This window comes from Cinclus cinclus, chromosome 15 (assembly GCF_963662255.1).
Source record: "Cinclus cinclus chromosome 15, bCinCin1.1, whole genome shotgun sequence".
In the NCBI taxonomy this organism is placed as follows: domain Eukaryota; kingdom Metazoa; phylum Chordata; class Aves; order Passeriformes; family Cinclidae; genus Cinclus; species Cinclus cinclus.
In genome coordinates, this window is record NC_085060.1 from 1,319,144 (window position 1) to 1,338,894 (window position 19,751).

The 19,751-nt window shown below is 54.6% G+C and overlaps 2 protein-coding genes across 2 annotated transcripts; both read left to right on the forward strand.

The window, feature by feature from the left end:
- Positions 1-10,320: 10,320 nt before the first annotated feature.
- ASB12 (ankyrin repeat and SOCS box containing 12) lies at positions 10,321-11,893 on the forward strand. Its single transcript, XM_062503094.1, has 2 exons — positions 10,321-11,110; positions 11,760-11,893. The coding sequence occupies exons 1-2, from the start codon at positions 10,321-10,323 to the stop codon at positions 11,891-11,893; spliced, it is 924 nt and encodes a 307-aa protein (XP_062359078.1).
- A 4,037-nt stretch (positions 11,894-15,930) lies between these two features.
- On the forward strand, positions 15,931-19,110 carry AMER1 (APC membrane recruitment protein 1). Its single transcript, XM_062502894.1, has one exon. It carries the CDS (start codon positions 15,931-15,933, stop codon positions 19,108-19,110), a length of 3,180 nt encoding a protein of 1,059 aa, XP_062358878.1.
- Positions 19,111-19,751: the final 641 nt, after the last annotated feature.

A 19,751-nucleotide genomic window follows, 5' to 3' on the forward strand; every position in this document is an offset into this window, starting at 1 on the left:
GGGTTTTTGCTGATCCCCTGAGTTCAGCAGCTTCTTTCCAAGCTGACCTCATGAAGAACCAGCTTTTATGGACTTCCTTTAGTGAAGCAAGCCCCAGAGCCAGCCTGGAACACATGGATTTGTGATAAGAGGGAGGATTGGAAATGAGGAAAGACAGGAGAACATGGATATGGAATTTTTCTCTCTTACTTTATGATCTTGGTTAAACTGAAGCAAGAGAGTAACTCTGTTCCAAGCTGGAATCATTGATGAGACAGCAATTACAGATGGGATTGAAATGGGGTCTAAAATGCTGAAATCACTTGCTGAGTGATCTAGGGAATGTTCAAATTCCAGGAGCTTTAGGGATGTTTTGTCTGTCTCATGAGCAGTATCTTATGGCAATGAACTTGGGAAGAAACAGAAGAAACAAGGACTTCTCTCCCCAGGGACTGGGTGCCACAAATGAGTGTTTGAAGGTCACCCAAAGAATCCTTGGGAGAGGCATCAGCAAAAGCAGGTTTGATATAAAAAAGTGTGACCAAATTCGTTGGCGAGGTTCCCTCTGTTACTTATTAAATGGTTAAAGCACACAGAGAAAAACTAAAATAGAAAATCAAGCAATCTAAAACTAAAATCAACCATTGTGGAGGCTGGGGATGGAAAAGGGTCAGGATGAAAGGGAGTGAGGGAGATTCTTCTGGTGAGTCAGGAGGTTCAGAGTGGAGCATCCTGCCAGACTGAGCCCTGGAATTATCAAGAGTTCAGGTTATAGAGGTTTCCTGCAATCAGAGAATGAGTAGCAGCACTTGAACCCAACAGCAGAGAATCAGCAGGTAAGGAATTGAACAAGGGGTTTATGTTGAATTTCCTGTAAGCACAACAGGAGCTCCCTTAGAGGCTGAACTCAGCAATCCAAAGTGTTCCATGATCCAGGAGAGCAGTGCTTTGGCTCTGGCACAGCCCCAAGGAGCAGGTCCAGGTGTATCCCTGGGAAAAATTCCCCTCGAGCTCCCTGTTCATAGACAGTTGCTTTGCTCAGAGTCACTCTCCTGCCTGGCTGCAGCTTGGGTCAGTATCTTCCTTTGAAAGGTCAACAACAAAAATGTTCCACTTGGGTTGTTGTTCAGGCAAGAAAAATCAGATTTCAGGGCTGTTGGCTAAAGCCAAGAGTTTGTTCTCAGTGTTCCCAATAAGCTCAGGGTGCTGCTTATCAAGGTCAAGGCCTGAGGATATTTCTGAAATTGTGGCGTGGCCTTGGGGGCTTGGAGGATTCACCCCCAGGGAAGCTGTGCCGCTGTCCTTGTTCTGTGCAGAACTGCACAGAATCCCCCTGTGCAGCTTTCTTCAGGATGCTGCTCTGCTCTCTTCTCAAGCTCTTGTTTCAATTAGGTGCTGCCATTAAGTTTTCCAGTTTTCTTTTATAAAAAGAAAAGTTTGAAAGCCAACTGAAAATTACTTGAGCCTTCCCAGTCTCCAGTGAAGGTAGAAACATTCCACTGTAACACCAAAAAGTGCAGTAACTGTGCTCATGTGCTTTTAACCCACGGTGAAATCACTGGGTAGATCCAGTGTCAAAAAAACAGCCAAAACTTCCCCAAGTTGTTCATTCTGGGGAAGAAAATACCAATTTTATAAAGCACATGAAAGATCCAGGGAAAAAGAGAGCACAGAGTTTCTTCTCTGCTTAGAATGGCAAACGGGAAGTTTTTTAATACTGAGGGTTTGTCAGACTTAAATAAAGTTGTTGTCAAGGAAGGAGTGGGAACTACAAGAGTGATGGGTTAAAAATTAAACACTGGAAATGCTGACCCAGGTGTGACTGAGGGACCAGCCTTGTCTTTTCTTTCCAGGGGATAATGGGCAAAATCCGTCCCCAAATCTGAGAGAAAATGAGACACAAAGTCACAACAGGTACTTTTTAGGACTAGTTATTCTGTGGATCATCAGTTTTTTAATATCTTTAATAAATTCTCTAATTTTCATTAGAGATCCAAAACTGGAGAGGATTTTGTTTGACTACCAGAAGATTTATTGTTAATTATTATACAAATCCATCTTGCAGAAGGCTCCTGGTAATGCTTGTGTGTTGCTTTGCCTTTGGAATTGCCATTGGAGGAGTTTTAATCATCTTTTCTTGTTCCTAAAAACGATGTCTCCACTGAACTCCAGTGTTACTACAAGTGTGTATAACCACCACCAGGTTACTCAGTGTTGTAACCTTGGGGTAATCTTGCTGCTTTTCACTCCACTGAGTCAAACCCAAAAATCAATGTGTTATAAACCTCTTGGATTTTGTGTGTACAGGCTCAGGCAAAGGCTGCAGTGTATTCATGTTGGGATGTAGGAACTCCAGAAGATTCCAGGGTTTCCTCCCCTTCCACAAGCTTACGGTTTGAGAACCATACAAGAAGGTTTTTGGGTTTGGTGGTGACTCTGGGCTGTTTGGAGAGCAGGGATGAGGAGCCCTGCAGTGTGCTGAGCTCAGGTGCTCCCTGCTCCTGGAGTGTCCTGCCTGGATTCTCTGCTCCCTGAAAGTGTGAAAGGGATGGAGAAGCTCTTAGTGCTGTTGGGAATCTGCTGCTGCTGCTGGGGAAAGTTTCTGCAATTGGATTATTCCTAAGGGAGCACCCAAGCTTTGTGAGGACAGAAATCCTGATTTTACTTGGAGCAGTGCACTTCTTTCCATTTAGATTCCTGTGACTGGGAGAACTGGGAGGGAAGAGGGATCTGAATTCACAGAATCGCCAGGTTGGAAGAGACCTTCAAGATCATCAAGTCCAACCCATGCCCTACCATCTCAGCTAGACCACGGCACCATGTGCCACATCCAGTCTTTTTTTTGGTTTTTTTTTTTTTTTTTTTTTTTTTTTCATTTGCTGCAGATGAGTTCTGCTTGTGTAAAACAGCTTTTCTGGAGCTGCTCCTGCTTTTCCAGGGCATTCCATGGCTTCCTGCCTGTTCCCAGCATCTCCTGGGCTTACAAGCAGGTGTAACCTTGTGGTGGGTCCGATGCCTGTTCTACTCTGAAGCACAAGAGGGACTCGTGGAGCTTAAATTTGAAATGTCTTTAATGTGAACTTTGTTCTGGGGCTTCTTAAATTGGGGTTTTCTTCTGCAGCTGTCAGGTGTGGGAGAGAGAAAATCCAATTGGTGCTGTTTGCAAGGGAAAAGTGGGAATAGTTGGGTTGTCCATAGTTTTAGCTCTCCGTGGCCTCTTCAGGGGTGAGGAAAAGCAGTTTGGGAAAGCTTTTAGGTCTGATTTGGTCTGGTCTTGTGCTTAGTGATTGCTTTTCCAAGTTCATTCCTTGGAATAAAAACACACCTGCTCTGATCCTGGCTGGGATGGAGGAGGAGATGGCTCAGAGGGAGCTGGGAAGCTTCAGGAAGTTTCCCCAGTCCTGCAGAGTGGGATTTGTCAGGAGCTGAAGGTGCCTGGAGCTCCAGAGGGGCTCCAGGTGGGAATGCTGGTGGGAGCAGCCCTGTGGATGTTGTTTCCATGGCCTTTGGAAGCAGACAATCCTCAGAGGTGCTCCCAAAGCTGAAGAGAAGCCTTGGAAAGGGAAGAACTTCAGCTCCTGGGCAGCCTCAGCAGCCCGAGGAATTTCCTGCATATCCTGGAGTGACCAGGAGAATTCCAAAGGTGTTTTCCTGCTCTGTGCTGAGGACTGGGCTTGTTTTTTTTGGGGACCTCTCTTAGCTATTCCTGGTTCCCATCCCTCCCTCCTGCACATCCAGGCATTCCCTGGGGGAAGAACCTGCTCTGAATGTCCTATTTATGTTTTAATTAGCACCCAGCACTTGATTAATTAGCTGAGGAGGCAGGGGCTGGTAAAGCCTGTGCTTGGGACCCGGCAGCCAGGTGGGCCACTCGTTAGGGCAGCTTTGCTAATGACATTAATTAATGTGTCCCCTGGCAGCTGCAGGAGCAGGGCAGGCTCCAGGGCTTGTTTTTATAGCATTTTAGATCATTTCTATATTTCCATTTATTTAATGTAGCAGAAACTGCTGGAGTAACTCTGCACTGGATCACATCCTCCAGCTGGATTTTCCTTGGCATCCCCAACCCCATCCTTGTAGGAATGTCCCTAAAACCATGTGTGGTGTGCTGGCTGGGAATGTCCCCGTTGCTCTTTGTGTCTGTGTCACTGGCAGGGACAACTGGGGGGGATGAGCCCCAGGGGCTCTGTGGGGCACTTGAGTTCCTGCACTGCTTGAAGCTGATCTTGTCTAGAGGAGAATTGTGTCTGTTGTCTCTGTTTGTCCCATGGAGTCTCTCTTGGATTGCAGGTATTTTTATTCCCTACAAAAATAAACATTTTGCCTTTTTAAAGGAAGTGGCTGCTGTGTTTATTGGGTGGTGACTCAGAACTCCACATTGGGAAAGGTGAAGTCAGTTAAAGGATCTTAATTAATGAAGGGAGTGTGGAGCCATTTCCCCTCTACAGGACAGAATTGGGGTGATCCCCCTGCTCTGGGGGGAAGGGGGAGTGCAGGCTGTTTAAAAACAACCCAAAAAGGAACAACTGATGGAAAAAAAGGGAATATAACCAATGGAACTGTACAAATCTTGGTGTCTTCTGCAAACTGTGCTATTCTGGGCCTCTTTATTTAATTTGAATTTTTCTTTCTATATTAAACCCAAGTGTCTCCTCAGTGTTTCCTTGATGCTGAGGAACTCACCTGGCCTCAGGTGTCTCCAGGTGAGTTCCACAGCTTTCTGAGGAGCACCCAGAGCTGCTGCAAGGAGCTCAGTCCCACCTTCATAGCTCCACTAAAGAGACTTTTTTTTTTTAATGGCTTCAGAGTGAAGAACCCACAGTGCAGCTGCTGATGGTACCCTGGAAAAATCCTTTTTTATCCCATTCCTTTTAGTCAGGGCTAGTGAGGTGTTAAAAGGTTTGAGTGCAAACTCAGCTGAGATGGGAAGATGCTCAAGAGGGACAAAACTTCCCAGGGAACAGACTCCAGACCCATTAATATTAATATTTTCCACCCTAAAATTGAATATTTTCGATGGTTGAAGGCAGTAAAATGGGCCTGGCGCTGGGGTACAATCAGTCCCTGGGTGTTTCTCAGGCTTTTTCCCTTCTTGCTAATTTTAAATATTCTTAGTGCTGCCAGTGAAATCCTTCATTTACCTTAATTAGACGTGCCTTGCATTTAATTGGATTATTAGCATTAGCACTGGCTAGGATTGATAAAGCTGCAGTTTAATTTGGGGGGAATTTGGACAAAAGGTGCATTAATTAGAATTTCTCTTGCCTGCAAACAGCTCCTGGATTCCAGTGTTCTCCTGGAATTCTTTTTTTCCTTCTCTTTGGAGTGGGACACAAAACATCTGTCTCAACACCAGAGAGCGGGGGGAGAGATGGAGGGGATCCAGTGTGAATGGGAATGGATAAAAATCTATAAATAACCCAAAATCCCCATGGGTGGAGCAGGTCTGGCTCTGATCTGGGGCTGCCCCTGGATCCCTGGCAGTGCCCAGGGCCGGGCTGGAGCAGCCTGGGACAGGGTGAGGTGTCCCTGCCATGGCAGGGGTGGACGTGAAGGTTCATCCCAACCCAAAGCATCCTTTAATCCTCATTTCCAAAAGGGAAGGGGCTCCCTGAGAGCAGTGGAAGCAGAGAGGTGAACTCCTGGGGCTGCCAAAATTCCTCAAAGAACAACTCACGGAGGGGCAGAGAAACATCTCTGGCTTCCTCCTTCCTTTCTAACTCCGTTTTTGTGTGTTGATGCACCAAATAAATGGGGAATTTCCATCAGCGGGGACGTGCACTCGGCCGAGGGATGCTGAGCTGTCCGTGCCCTGCCCTGGAGAATTCCTGGAGAACAATTGCTGGCTGTCCCCCGGATCCCGGTGCTGCTGGAGCAGGGAGAACCCCCAGGGCCGAGCTCTGGAATGCTGGGGGCACCTGTGAGGGCTCAGAGGGAGCCTCCAGAGCTGGGCTGTGCCAGGGACTCCCAGCCCAAAGGCAGGAGCCACAGCAGCCCCAGTCCCCAGCTCTGCTTTCCGACCTTGGGCGCTGTTACCAAAACCCTAATCCCTGCAAAATCATTTCTTTGGGACTGTTTAGCTCCAAACTTTTAACTGCCTAGCTCTCCTAAATCCACAAGCTCATTAACTCTCTTAGCTGTGTTAATGACGATAATCTCTTTAATGGAAGCAACTCTGGCCAGGATTTACCTTCCCAAAAAACTCGGTGAGTGGCAGTAAATACTCTTCTGCCCTCTAATTCTTCCCCAATTAACAGGGAGCTGATCAAGAGCTGCTTTGCCCAGAGCAGAGGCCAGGTCAGTCCCTGGTGGAAGCTTTCCCCAACTCCTCATCTATTAGTGGTGCTATATATTAGTGGTTTTTTAATTTAATTTTTTTATTTTTTTTTAAATTTTGTTTTTACTTAGAGTTAGGATTGAATGTACAAGAGACAGATTTTTTTTTTGTTTGGACTTAATTGTTTATTAATTTTTATTTAATGTACAGAGAGTTTTGTAGTACTTTTAGCTAATAAGCTAGAAGTGAGAAAATGTTGGTGTATTCAGTTATGAGGTTTTTTTAAAGTTTAATTAAAAGCTAACAAATTATTTATACTTTTGACTTAATAACTGAACACTTGCAACTTGTACTGCAGTACTTTTTATTTGACTAAAAACTACTTGAAATTACAAAGAAGAAGGAGCAAGAAGGAAGAAGAGTTATTAAAGACTGATGTTTTTCTACATTTATTACTATAATTTAAAACTTTAAAATTTAAACTTTTTACTATGTGTTATAACACTTTTACTGTCATTGCACACTTTTATTTAAACTACACATTAATGGTTTTAACTTTATTACTTAAATTTGGAAGTTTTTTCTAAGGCTTCAAGTCAAAAGCAGTGTTCTTTTGAGGATCAGAAAGCACAGCAAGTTTAAAATTTTCAGGTATCAGGGTTCCAACACTCATCCTTCCCTGGAGTTGGAAGCAGTGGGGATTTTATCCCAAATGGCTCAGGCTGCTCTGTCACCTCTGCCTGGGCTCCTGCTGGGGCTGCTCTGGCTCTGCTGCTGGAAATACCCCTGGGATGAAAGGAAAAATTCCTGCTCCAGGAGTGTGTCCATGTGGGATTCCAGCTGGGCTGGGGGATTCTCGGGTTTGCCTCGTTAGAACTGGGTTTAATCTGCTCCTTGTTCCTAAGATTTGTCTTGGTTAACAACTAAACAGCAGCAGCAACAAAAGAATAAACAGTTTATCATTCATTTGCCATTCAAGGATTTTCCTTTCATCTCCAAGTCTCCTACATTTCACATTTTCTAGCACTTCTCTTGTCTGCGTTCCCTTTTTTTCCTTTATAGCACTCTGTCTTTTTAATGGCTGCTTTGATTTCTGTGGTTTGTGGAAGGGGTTTCCAGCCAGGCTTGGCTTTTGTGGCTGCAGCATCCCTGCTGTGGTTGCATCTTCCTGACACTCAGGAAAAATAACCCCAAACTCCCCCATCCTGCTCCAGGGTTCATCCACATCACATTCCATTCACCCATCACAATCCAATTCCTGCTTTGGAGAATTGACCTTTGGGAAGCAATAATCTATTTGTGAGTGAATTTTGGAGAGGAAAACCAAAAGTCTAAACCAAACCAACACTGACCATTTTCCTGCAGTCCAGGCTTTCCAGGGGGAGGCTCCAGAGCAGGAATGTGGTGGTGCCACAGATCACACATTTCACAGGGCACCCTGATTTCTCTTCGTGCAGCAGCACTGGGGATTTTCCTGCTGGGTAATTTGGGTCTCGCTCGTTATCTCATGCCATGATAAGGCTGCCCCAAACCTCCAGCCCGTTCCTGCTCCAGCACCGAGGAGTTTGGAGAGGGTTTAAAGGGAGCTGGATAAAATAGGATTGCACTTCCCAGCTGACAGCTTCTGATAAGAGCCCCAGTGCTGCTTCCCACTCGTTTTGTTTGCCCTGGGAGCGTTCTTGCTTTCCTGGGTCCTATTTAGCTTCGGGAGGCTCTGGCTGTGGTTCCTTCAGGCAGGTGCAGCCCAGAGCAGCTCAGGAGGGAAATCTGGACATTCTTCAGGACCTTTCATCTTTCTGGTGTCTAATGAATCGTTTTGGAGGTTGCAAATGGCCATTTGTATCACTCTGAAAAAGGGGAGGGAGGGCAGGAGAGGGGTTAAGAGGGAATTCGAGTGCCTGGCAGCAGCCAAGGTGGGGCAGAGGCCACTGCTGCCCTGGCAGGGACCCCAAAGCTCCCCGATTTCTGCGAGGGAACAGCAGAAAAGAAAAACTCTGTGTGTGCTCAGAAGGGTCGAGCAGCCTCCAGCACCTGTCCCAGCCTCCCCCCACCCCGCTGCCCTCTCTATATTTACCCAAGGGGAGCTTTCCAAGAATGGAAGTGGTAAGATAAAACCCCAGAGGGGCTAAAATTAGCCCCAGTGCCCTGGGCCGGTCCCGCCGTGGCATTTCAGCTGTGAGCTGCACCCACACAGCCCTGTCCATCCCCTGCTCTGCTCTTTTTGGGGTTCAACCACGGGAGGACTCCCCATGGCATCCCCCTGGCCTCAGGTGCTCTGAGCATCCCCACAGCCAGGTAAGGAGGCAGCAGCGGGCGAGGGAGGGACAGAGGGACAAAAGTGTGCTCTGTCACAGCCTCTTTTTGGGGTCTGCAGGTGCTCGGACAGCTCCTGGCAGCTCAGGGGGTGACTAAACAGGGAGGGTGGGGTGTCCAGAGCAGCTGTGGCTGCCCCTGGATCCCTGGAAGTGTTGGACATTGGGGTTTGGAGCAGCCTTGGACAGTGCAAAGTGCCCCTGCCCATGGAAGGGGTGGGACGAACTTTTAAGTTCCTTTCCAAACCAAACCATTTTGTGATTGCATGAATTCTGGTTTGGGCTCTGAGGAACATCCCTGAGCTCCCCACTCAAGGTCTCAGGCAGTCCCAGGACTCCCTTTGGAGGAGCTCTTTGTGCGTTCAGGAAACGTCCCAGCTGCTCTTTCGCTTTTCCGCACAGTTTCCCTTGGGAATGTAACAGGGAACAGAACTGTCTTTTGGGCTGGGATCTGCAGTAACCCCCCCAGCCCATTTTCCTTGTGGGTGGGGCGATCCCAAAGCTCCAGAGCTCATTCCAGGAGTGTCCAATGAAGACCAGCAGTGTTAGAATTCCCCACATTTCTGTATAAATCGGGCTAATTTACACAGAATATAAATTCTATATTCTGTATCATCTAACGGGTGGCAGCCCAGCAGAGCTTTGGCTGCCATCAGACTCGTCCCAGTGGCCCTTTGCTGGGTGGCCTTGCCGTGTCCCCTTGGGTGATGTGGGACAGGTTCCCCCGTGGTGGCTCAGGTGCACAACGAGGCCAATCGCTCCGTGCAGCCTCTCGGCTAATTAACTGTTTGCTGCGACTCTTTTGCTAATTAATGGCTCCGTGCAGCTCCTTGGCTTCCCGCAGGACAGGTCAGCCCCAGCTCTGCCTCCGCCGCCTCTCCAGAGGAAACCCGAGATGCTCCAGGGCTGCCGAGAAATTCCTGCGCCCGTCTCGAGCGTTTCCAGCTGCTCAGGTGCCAGCCGGGACATCCCATTGCTGTCCCCCCTCTGTCCCCTGAGGCCACATGTTGTCCCACCCGGTGCGATCAGCTCAGCGTTCCCATCCTTCCTCCTCCCAAATGCCTCACCACAAACATCCCGAACCCTTTGTGCAGGCAGGAGGGAGGAAATCTCCGGAATTCTAGCGCCGGCTTCATTTTGGGAAGGGAGATGCTGGAAGGTGTTTGATCCCCAGTCAAACTGATCACATTCACCTCATCCCTCAGGACTGGGGACAAGGGATGGAGGGACAGGACACAGGGAATGGCTCCCACTGCCAGAGGGCAGGGATGGGTGGGATATTGGGAATTAGGAATTGTTCCCTGGCAGGGCGAGCAGGGGCTGGGCTGGAATTCCCAGAGCAGCTGTGGCTGCCCCTGGATCCCTGGCAGTGCCCAAGGCCAGGTTGGAGCAGCCTGGGACAGTGGGAGGTGTCCCTGCCATGGCAGGGGTGGTGCTGGGTGAGATTTAAGGTCCCTCCCAACCCAAACCATTCCATGATTTTATGGGATCCTGACCCACGTACCCACTACAACACCGAGCTCCACTGTTCCCTCAGCCTTTCACCCTTCCCTCAGGTGGGTGCCAGGGCCACGAGCGCATCAGCAGCGTCCTCATCCAACGTTTGTCCATTTTTTGGAGACTCTACCTTTTGCCGAGTATAAACTTCCGCTAAAATTCAGCAGGTTCTAACCCGGGGGGACGGTGCTGGTTCTGTGTCCTGCAGATCTTTGCCCTCATCCTTTACCATGAAAGCAGCGCATGGAGCACAAAATGAGCCTCATGGACATCAACAAGATATTCTCCCTGCTGCAGCCCGGGGATGAGGAGGAGGACAGCGAGGAGAGCGAGGAGCTGAGCCGGGCCGTGTGCCAGGACGACCACGAGACCCTGGCCGTGCTGCTGTCCCAGGACAGGTACAAGAAGCTCATCGACCGCAGGAGCGGCTGGGGGGTCCCCAGCACCCCCCTGCGCCTGGCGGCCACCCGGGGCTGCGTTCGGAGCCTGCGGCTGCTGCTGGCCCACGGCGCCCAGGTGGACAGCCTGGACGTGAAGGCTCAGACCCCGCTCTTCGTGGCCGTCAGCAACGGGCACCGCGAGTGCGTGCGGGAGCTGCTGGAGCACGGCGCCGACCCGCTGGGCAGCGTCTACAACAACTGCTCGCCGCTGCTGCTGGCTGCCAGGGATGGCCACCTGGACATCCTGCGGGAGCTGCTGGAGCACGGAGCCCAGCCCAACGTCCAGGCCCGCTTGCCAGAGTGGGCGGCCAACTCGGTGTCCTGCTCGGGGCCGCTGTACCTGGCGGCCGCCTACGGGCACCTGGAGTGTTTTCGGGCGCTGCTGCTGCACGGCGCTGACCCCGACTACAACTGCACCGAGCAGGGCGTGCTGGCGCAGATCCGGGAGCCCAAAACCCTGCTGGAGACGTGCCTGAGGCACGGCTGCCGCAGCGATTTCGTCCGGCTGCTCATCGACTTCGGGGCCAACGTGTACCTGCCCAGGGTGCCCGTGGACGGGCTGGCACAGCCCAGCGAGGGGCTGGAGCTGCTGCTGCAGGCCAGAGGTGAGCTGCTTGTGAGCCCCTGGGCACAGCTTTGCTCCGGTTCCCTCTTTCCAATAGCCCCACCCAGGCTCTCTCTCAGCTTTTGCTCCCCTCGTGGCATCACTCGGCTGTGTGGGTCCGTGGTACCCTCATTCCTGCCCCTGGATCCCTGCGAGTGCCCAGGGCTTGGAGCAATCTGGGATAGTGGGAGGTGTGCCTGCTCATGGAATGAGATGAGCTTAAACTCCCTTCCCAGCCTAAACCCTGCTGCGATTCCATGCTTCCCACAGCCTGGGTTTCCCCTTTCTTGTTGGGTTGCAGGCTGCTTTTCACCCTTGCTCTCCTTTCTGCTACTCGGCTCGGGCTCTTCTGCACTGCCCAAGTCTAAAATCCTGCACTTATTTCCATGTGGGGATGGAAGATTTCTTCTCAGCTCCTGTGGGAGCTTGTGCCCGACTCTATAGCCCCAGCCCCAGCACAGAAGTTGAGTTTTCATGGAATTTTTATAGGACCATGGAATGGTTTGGGTTGGAAGGGACCTTTAAAGATCATGTTGTTCCGACTTTGTTTGTTTTGCTCAGTCCACGTCCCTTTCCTTTGGATAAGGCAAAGGTTAGAGGGCAGCAAGGCTGTGTGTCTTGAAGGTGACCATGTGATTTTCCTTCCACAGCTCATCCCAAATCCCTGCTGTCCCAATCCCGGCTGGCCATGAGGCGTCTCCTGAAGCAGCCCAGCCTTTCAGCCGCCCTCGCAGAGCTGGAGATCCCCACAGTCCTGGCCAAATACCTGGAGCACCAGCCCTGATCCCAGCCTGCCCCCAGGGACACCTGCTCTGAGCACCCCAATTAAAACCCGCTCCACCCCCTGCCAGTGGATCCCTGAAATCTGTGACACCGCTGGGAATTTGTGGTGACAAGTTCGTTTTTGGTGACGAGGTGTCTCCAGGAAGCCGTGCCCGTGTGGAAAGGTGGGAAGGGAAGGAGGACGGAGAACAGGAGACCTCAGCTCTTGGCCGGCAGCAAAGCCAGGATGGAGCAGGATCTGATTCCCCTGGGTTTGCCTCAGGCCATCTTTACCGAGGGATTTTACACCTTTAGCTGATTTTGGTTGGAGAAGGGGATGGGAAAGAGTGAAGGAATTCCTGGCTGGGAGGATGGGAATTTTTTGGAGGTGGGCAGGCCCTGGCACAGGGTGCCCTGGATCCCTGGCAGTGTCCAAGGCCAGGTTGGACATTGGGATCGGAGCAGCCTGGGACAGTGGAAGGTGTCCCTGCCCATGGCAGGGGTGGCACTGACTGAGCTTTGAGGTCCCTCATGATTCCAGAATTCCCAGAGAAGTTCCCAAGTGCCTCCTCCCCTTGGGAGGGACAGGACTGGGGCTGGCCCCGGCCGTGTGTGCCCACCCCAGCCGAGGATCTTTCACGGTTGGGCAGGGTTGGGGTTTGAATTAAAAGCGTTCTAATGTTGGTATTAAACTGTTGTGGCCTGTCTGGTGAAACATCCCATGCCTGGCAGCCTTGCCAGGATGGCTGGGAAGGGACGAGGGAATCCCTGCAGATGGGGAATTCCAGGCTGGAGTGGGGCCACCCCAGCATCACCTTAAAGTCCCTCCTTTCCTCCCACCTTGGGCACCGGGATCGCCCTCCCCAGTGGGGGCTGGAGGTGCCTTCCTGGCACTTCCCAGGAAGATGGATGAATGGAGAAATGATGGATAAATCCCACAGCTCCTTGGCAGCTCAGCAGGGATGCTCTGGACCACGTTTGGGATGCAGCAGGAGGTGTCCCGTAGCTCGTTCCCTCCTGCCCTGTGACGTCCCACGGGGACACTGTCAGCAGCTCCAAGGGTCACTGTGAGCCAAACGCAGGCACCTCCCTGCAGGGTTTATGGGCTCGTGTCGGGGCTGTGGCATCAATTAACCAGCATCTAGTAATTGGACTGTGGGGCCTCTCCCAAGGCGAGCATTAGGGCTTGGAAGCAGCCTGGACAAGGCTCCACAGGGAATGGTGACACTGGTGGCACTTCCCTTCAGGGACACCACGGGACACGGGGAACGGGAGAGGCTGCCCCACGGGGACATTGCCACACTGCTGCGACTCCCACTGGTGACATCCTTGCTGCCACCCTCATGTGGGGATTTGAGGGGTTCTCAGGATTTGTGGGGGCCCCAAAAATGGGGAGGGGACTTCGCTGTGGGGCAGCTCAGTGGGTGCGGGACTGTGGGTGTGAGCAGGTGACACGCACGTGGGTGGCACAGCAGGCACGGGGAGGTGTCCACGGCAAACACGGCGTGTCACCTCCCCCCTGGTGTCACACGCGGTGTCACACACGCGGTGTCACACACGCGGTGTCACACACGCGGTGTCACACACGGTGTCACACACGGTGTCACACACACGCAGTGTCACACACGCAGTGTCACACACGGTGTCACACGCGGTGTCACACACACACAGTGTCACACACACGCAGTGTCACACACGCAGTGTCACACACGGTGTCACACGGTGTAACACACACGCAGTGTCACACGCAGTGTCACTCACAGGACACGACATTTCCCCACCGTGTCCGTGACCCCTCCTGTCCCGCGGGTGTCTCTCCAAGGCCACGCCCCTGAATTAGACCACGCCCATACAAATCTGACCACGCCCCTGTCAATCATTCCACCAACGAGGCCACGCCCCAACGCGGTGACCCGCCCTGAGGCCACGGCCGGGTCACCCCGGGCCAGCGGGGAGGACACGGTGGGACGGCCTTGAGGGGACACGGTGGGACGGCCATGAGGGGACACGGTGGGACGGCCATGAGGGGACACCTTGAGGACCACGCCCCGTCACCGTGACCCCGCCCCTTCCATTACCACCAATGCGGAGACCGAGCCCCCCCCTCGCGCTGAGGCCCCGCCTCCTTCCCGCCTTCCAGGCCCCGCCCTCTCCGCCCCCCGTGAGGAGGCCCCGCCCCGCCCGTCACGCGGCACCGCCCCTGCCGCCCGCGCCGGGCGGACCCGCGGCCCTCGCGCGGCCTGAGGGCTGGGCCGGGGCCGCGGTCCCGCTGGTCCCGGGGGTCCCGCCGGTCCCGGGGGTGCCGCTGCCGCCGCCTCCTCCGGTAAGTGCTGGGCACCGGGCCGGCCCTGGAGCCGCCGCTCCCCGCTCTCTGCTCCCCCGCGGCCGGGCCCGACCCCCCCCTCACCGCCCCTCGCGTCTTCCCGGATCCTCCCGAAAGTTTGGGGCAGCAGGGAGGGCCGGGCTGGGGGAGCGTCCGGGGTCTCTGAGGGTCCCCTCTTTGCTGCGGTTCATTGTTAAGGTGCTGCTTTTTTGTTGCTTTTAAACCTTATTTTTCATGTTTGAAAAATCGGTTCTTTGCCCTCGGTGCCCTTTATTTCATTTTTATCATTTCATTCTTTTAATCCTTTTCCAGCCTTCCCTCCGCAGCAGTGCCGGTGCTGACGTGGAGCTGGAGAGGAATGATTCCCAAAAGGAATTTTTGAAATCCTGGCTCTGTCTCATGCTTTCCCCCGGCTGTTTTCCAGCAGCCCCTGCCCAGGTGCAGGTTTTGGATTATTTCACCCCAAATTTTCCAGCAGCCCGTGTCCAGCTGCAGCTTTTGGATTATTTCACTCCCAGTTTTCCAGCAGCCCTGCACATGTCCAGGTGTGGGCATTTCTCCCTCTATCCAGGTTTCTCCAGAGGCTTTGGAAACACCTGGGACTCATGGTGGGCTCTGGCAGAGCTGGAAAATCCCAGTTTGAGGTGGCTGTGCCAGCTGGCTATGCCCCAGTGGGACAGGTGAACGTGAGGGGTTATCAGCAATCCCAGAATTCCAGAATTGTGGAGTGAGTTGGGTTGGGAGGGACCTTAAAGCCCATCCATGCTGAGGGCAGCGATGCCAGATCAATATAGAGGCAAAGCAGCCCAGACCTGAGGAATAAAAATAAACCTGGGATTGCAAGTTTATTAATCTGTGGGGCTGCAGGAGCAGAGAGCATCGTTTGGATGTATTTTTAATTTGGGATCTCTGGATAAACACCTCGGGAAGGTTTCCTGGCCTCCTGTCAGTCAGAGCTCAGCCTGGGGCATTACAGCTTGGGAGCACATTAGGATTTTAATGCATTTAATTTCTCCATGCTCACCTCTACAAAAGGAACATCCTTATAATTGTTTTATTTCTCCTGTTCCCGACAGCAGTCCAGGGTCAAATTTCAAACCTACCTCTCTGCTTCCCGGATAATCTGATCAGGGGGTTCACAGTGGGTGTTTTTAAGGCGATTCTCTCTCGCTGGACAGATTATTTCAAAAACAACTGAAATCTTCTATAAAAAAAAGCCAGAGTGGTAAGCAGAGTGGTTTTTCCCTGGACACGTACCTAGGGAGGGCTGTGTCCTGGTTTGGCTTCCCTCAGGATGCTCTTAGGAGCCTGGCATGAAGGCTGGGAGGGGGTTTGGGAGGTGCTAGCTCCCACTTTAAGGTAGCCAAACCTGATCATCCCAGAGACAAAAAAAATCTGAGAAGCTGCAGGGCTTGGAGCGAGGAGATGCAGAGGTCAGACCTGCCTGTCCCCAGGCATTCTACCCGGTGGAGATGTGCTGGTTTTCTGCTCTGGCAAACCGGTGCATCTAAGCAACGTTTTGGTGCCTGGATTTTGGAAGTGGAGGGAGAGCTTGGAGGCTCCTCCAGCTGTTGCTGGAGCCTAGAGACCCCCGGTGCCTTCATCTGTGCTGCCGTGTCCTCACCTCTGCCCTCTCCCTGTGCCTCAGGTCGGCGGTGATGTGTCCATCCCTGCTCCCGGAGCTCCGAGCTCCCAAAGCCGCCGCTTCCAGCTAGATCCAAGCCCGGACCGCTGCCATGGAAACGGGCAGCCCGGAGGAGCGGGACGGAGGGGACCAGCGGCGACAGGAGGGTGGGGACGGCCCTCCCGACAGCGCCAATGGCTCAGTGGTGGCAGCGGAGCCGCAGCAGCCGCCCCCGGGCAAGCTGAGGAAAACGGCCTTCAAGCTGTTCGGGGGCAAGCGCAGCATCTGCACCCTGCCCAGCTTCTTCGGCGGCCGCGGCAAGAAGGGGCTCAGCAAGTGCAAGACCCACGACGGGCTGAGCAGCGCTGCCTGTGACAAGGGCGGGGGGACGCAGCCGGACAGCCCCTCGGAGGGCAGCAGGGATGGGCAGCACGGAGCCCTGCCCAGCTCCCGCAGCGCCCAGCTGGCCACCGACAGCAGTGCCAAGGGGGATCTGGGCCAGCGGGACAGCTCTCCCCCCGGGAGCATCGAGGGCTGTGATAAAAAGTCCACTGGGGAGAAATCTTCTTTCCCCAGACCCAAAAAAGGGCTGAAAGGGTTTTTTAACAGCATCCGGCGCCACCGGAAGAGCAAGGCTGCCGAGAGCGAGAAGGCAGAGCTCCCCGAGTGGAACGGGGACACGGAGGAGGCTGGGAATGCTCCTGGAGTGGGAGTGGAGAGCCAAGGAGTTGTGGAGAGCAGGGGAGCAGGGCCGGTCCCTGAGGCCACGGCCTGCCTGGGGGGTGACTCCAGCTGTGGCGAGGCCACCGAGCCCGCGGGCCCCGCGGCTGGTGGAGGCAGCTCTGAGGGTGACACGATGGCCGTGCCGGGGGACGGGGACCTTCCGGATACAAAACCAGAGGCTGAGGCTGCTGCCTGCGCCGAGTTTGACCGCGAGAGTTTGCTGCTGGCCTTCCACCCTGACTTCATGGACAACGAGCCTCCCTGCCTGCACTCCGGGGACCTGCTGAGCCTCATGCTGGGGGACGTCACCTCCCTGAAGAGCTTTGACTCCCTGACGGGGTGCGGGGACGACATCGCCGAGCCCGACATCGCCGAGAGCAGCATCTCGGTGGAGCGCAGCCGCGACGCCGCCAAACGCAGCTCCTGCCTCGTCACCTACCAGGGTGGTGGTGAGGAGATGGCCATCCCTGAGGAGGCTGAGGAGTACCTGCACCAGGTATGGGACAGCAGCGTGCCGGGGGACAGGAGCTACGGGGCCCAGGTGTCCAGCAGCAGCCTGGAGACACACGCCTCTCACGAGGCCGACGCCCACCCCTACGTGGGGGATGCCGTGGATGGTGTTGACCTCCTGACGCCCCAGAGTGACCAGCAGGAGTCTGCCCCAAACAGTGATGAGGGGTATTATGACTCCACCACGCCAGGACCGGATGATGAGGCTGGGGAGGAGCTCAAGAAGGACAGACTGCCCCGGGACAGCTACAGCGGCGATGCACTTTACGAGTTTGACGCCCTGATGAGCCCCTCTCACGGGGAGGAATCTCTGTTTGAGGGCAAAGTCCCACACCAGGGCATCTTCAGCTACTTCATGGACTTCTGCCTCCCTGCGGAGAAGAGCCTGATCCAGCAGATGATGGATCAGAAAAGAGGGCTGATGGAAACTGAAGAAGAGGGGCTTGCAGCCATTCAGAAAGAGCTGCTGTACTGGGAGCTGCAGAGGGAGCCCGTCCTGAAACGCCTGGATGTCTCCAGCCAGGAGAAGTGTCCCCGGGAAAAGCAGTGCATTGAATGTAAAAGCAGAGCAGCCAGCTCCATTGGCAAGGGTCAGAGCGGCCTTGGGAGTGAGCAGGTGGCCTCACACACTCCGAGCCGGGCTCTCAATGGTGGGGTTGCAGTGGCTAGGGCTGAAAATCCAGAGTGGAGGGATTTTCCAGGGACTCTGTGTCCAGAAAACTGTTACAACAGCCAAAAAGCCCCCGGGAGTTGCCTTATTCAGCTCACAAAGAGCAACCCGGGGTTCGATGCAGGCCCGGACTGTGGGATGCTTGGGGACTCCATCCACGGCAGCGTGGCCCCAGCCAAGGCAGGGATGTTCCCTGGGTTCAGGCTGTCTGAGCAGGAGCGTGGCGGCAGAGCAGAGCCCAGCCCTGGTGAGCCCCAGGTGGGCAGCGAGCCCGAGCACGCCGTGAGCTTCTCCCAGGCTCTGGTGGAGTTCGCCAGCAGCGGGACCCTCTTCTCCAGCCTCTCCGAGAGCCTGGGGAGCTCGGCCTCCAGCTCGTCCTTCACCCAGAACCTCCCCGCCCTCCCCACCATGGTCACCTTCGACGTGGTGGACGTGGAGCAGGACGGGGAAGGGGAGTGCGAGCAGCACCCGGAGCTGACTGCGGGCGAGGACATCGCCGAGGCCTTTGATGATGGCTACGGACAGAAAGAGTCGTTGGCTGAATGTGACGAGAGAATGTCCCCGGGCTTCTCCCCGGGCTCTTTCCAGAGCAGCAACTGGGGCGTGGCCAGCCTGCCCCGCCACCTGCGCCTGCACGGGCTGAGCCCCTCCATGCCTGCGCCGCTCTCCGTGGACCGGAGGAGCCGCTCGCTGGACACCGAGAGCCTGGAGTTCGAGCTGGCCGAGCCACATGGAGCCCGCAGCGGCCCCCAGCACTGCCGCCTCTGGGCCAGGCGTGAAGCTGGCAGGAAGGACTCTGCTGGAGCCAGGAGGAGCAGGAGCAAGGAGGAGGGCGAGCTGGTGGCTCCCGAGGGTGGCTTGAGCTGGCCGGGCCTGCGGCACCTCCAGCACGACGCTGCTCCCGGTGGGATGGAGCTCTGGGGCTTCGCTCCGGCCGGCGCCGTGGAGAGCGTCTGGGAGCCATCAGAGCCACCAGACGCCGCGTCCCCTTTCCTGCCTCTCTCCCGGGGTGGCATCGGGGAGGCTCCGGAGAGGAGGCCCCAAGAGGCAGAGCTGACCAGGCACCCGCTCCGCCCCTCCAACCTCCCCCTGCAGCCCGAGGCCAGGCCGGCCCGGGAGGCGGCCGGGTCCTACCGGTACCACGGGGATGTCCCCAAGCTGTCCCGTTTGTTACCCCTGGGAGAAGCGGGGCTGCCCCCGAGCTTTGGTTTCGCCCGCTCCCCGGAGCACCGTGCCAGGGGCAAACCCGTGGGCATCGCCCAGGGCGTGCCGCAGCATCCTGGGGACAGCGGTGGGGACCCCGAGAGCCCGGAGCCGCTCAAGGGCAGGGCCACCCCGGGGCACGGCGGCTGCCGTGGCACCGTGTGCAGTGTCACCGACGCTGAATAGTGCAGGAATGTCACGTGTCACCCAGCCGAGGGGCTGCAGGAATGTCACCCAGGCTGAGCATCTGCAAGAATGTCACTCTGTCACCAAGCCAAGGGGCTGCAGGAATGTCACCGTGTCACCACGCTGAGGCTGCTCCAGGCAGGGGTGAAAGAGGGGCAAAGGGAGGGAGAAAATTGGGAGCAGTTTGGGGAGGACTTGAATTTGAGCTGGGCTGATGCTCCTCTCCTGCAGCCATCCGTGGCCTTACCCCTGTGGCTGCTCCAGTGGGGTTTGGAGCTGCCTCCAGGATTCTTTCATCACCGCTGAGGCACTTTGTGGTTTTCCAGGCCTCTCCAACACCGAGTGCAGCAGCAGCCCCTGGCAGAAGCTGGGGAGGGACCTGGTGTGGCAGCTTGGGCTTTGCAGGACTGGGGCTGGAGAAACAGGCCTTGGGCAGACTTTTGAGGGAAATGGGGCTGTTTTCCTCTTCTAGGTGAAATGTTTCGGTTCAGACTCACTTTGAATGTCTTCCACCCTGGGCTCAGTGTGGGAGGAAGGGTGCTGCTCATTCCACGACGAGGATGGGGCGAGACAGCTGGAAAGGGGAACTTTGCAGCAACATTTTTATTTATTTGATTTGTCCTTGCCCCAAAGGAAAACAG

Coding starts and splice junctions, on each gene's coding strand:
- AMER1 (XM_062502894.1), top strand. CDS start 15,931: ATGGAAACGGGCAGCCCGGAGGAGCGGGACGGAGGGGACCAGCGGCGA.
- ASB12 (XM_062503094.1), top strand. CDS start 10,321: ATGAGCCTCATGGACATCAACAAGATATTCTCCCTGCTGCAGCCCGGG. Junction 11,111..11,759: donor GCTGCTGCTGCAGGCCAGAG/GTGAGCTGCTTG, acceptor TTCCTTCCACAG/CTCATCCCAAATCCCTGCTG.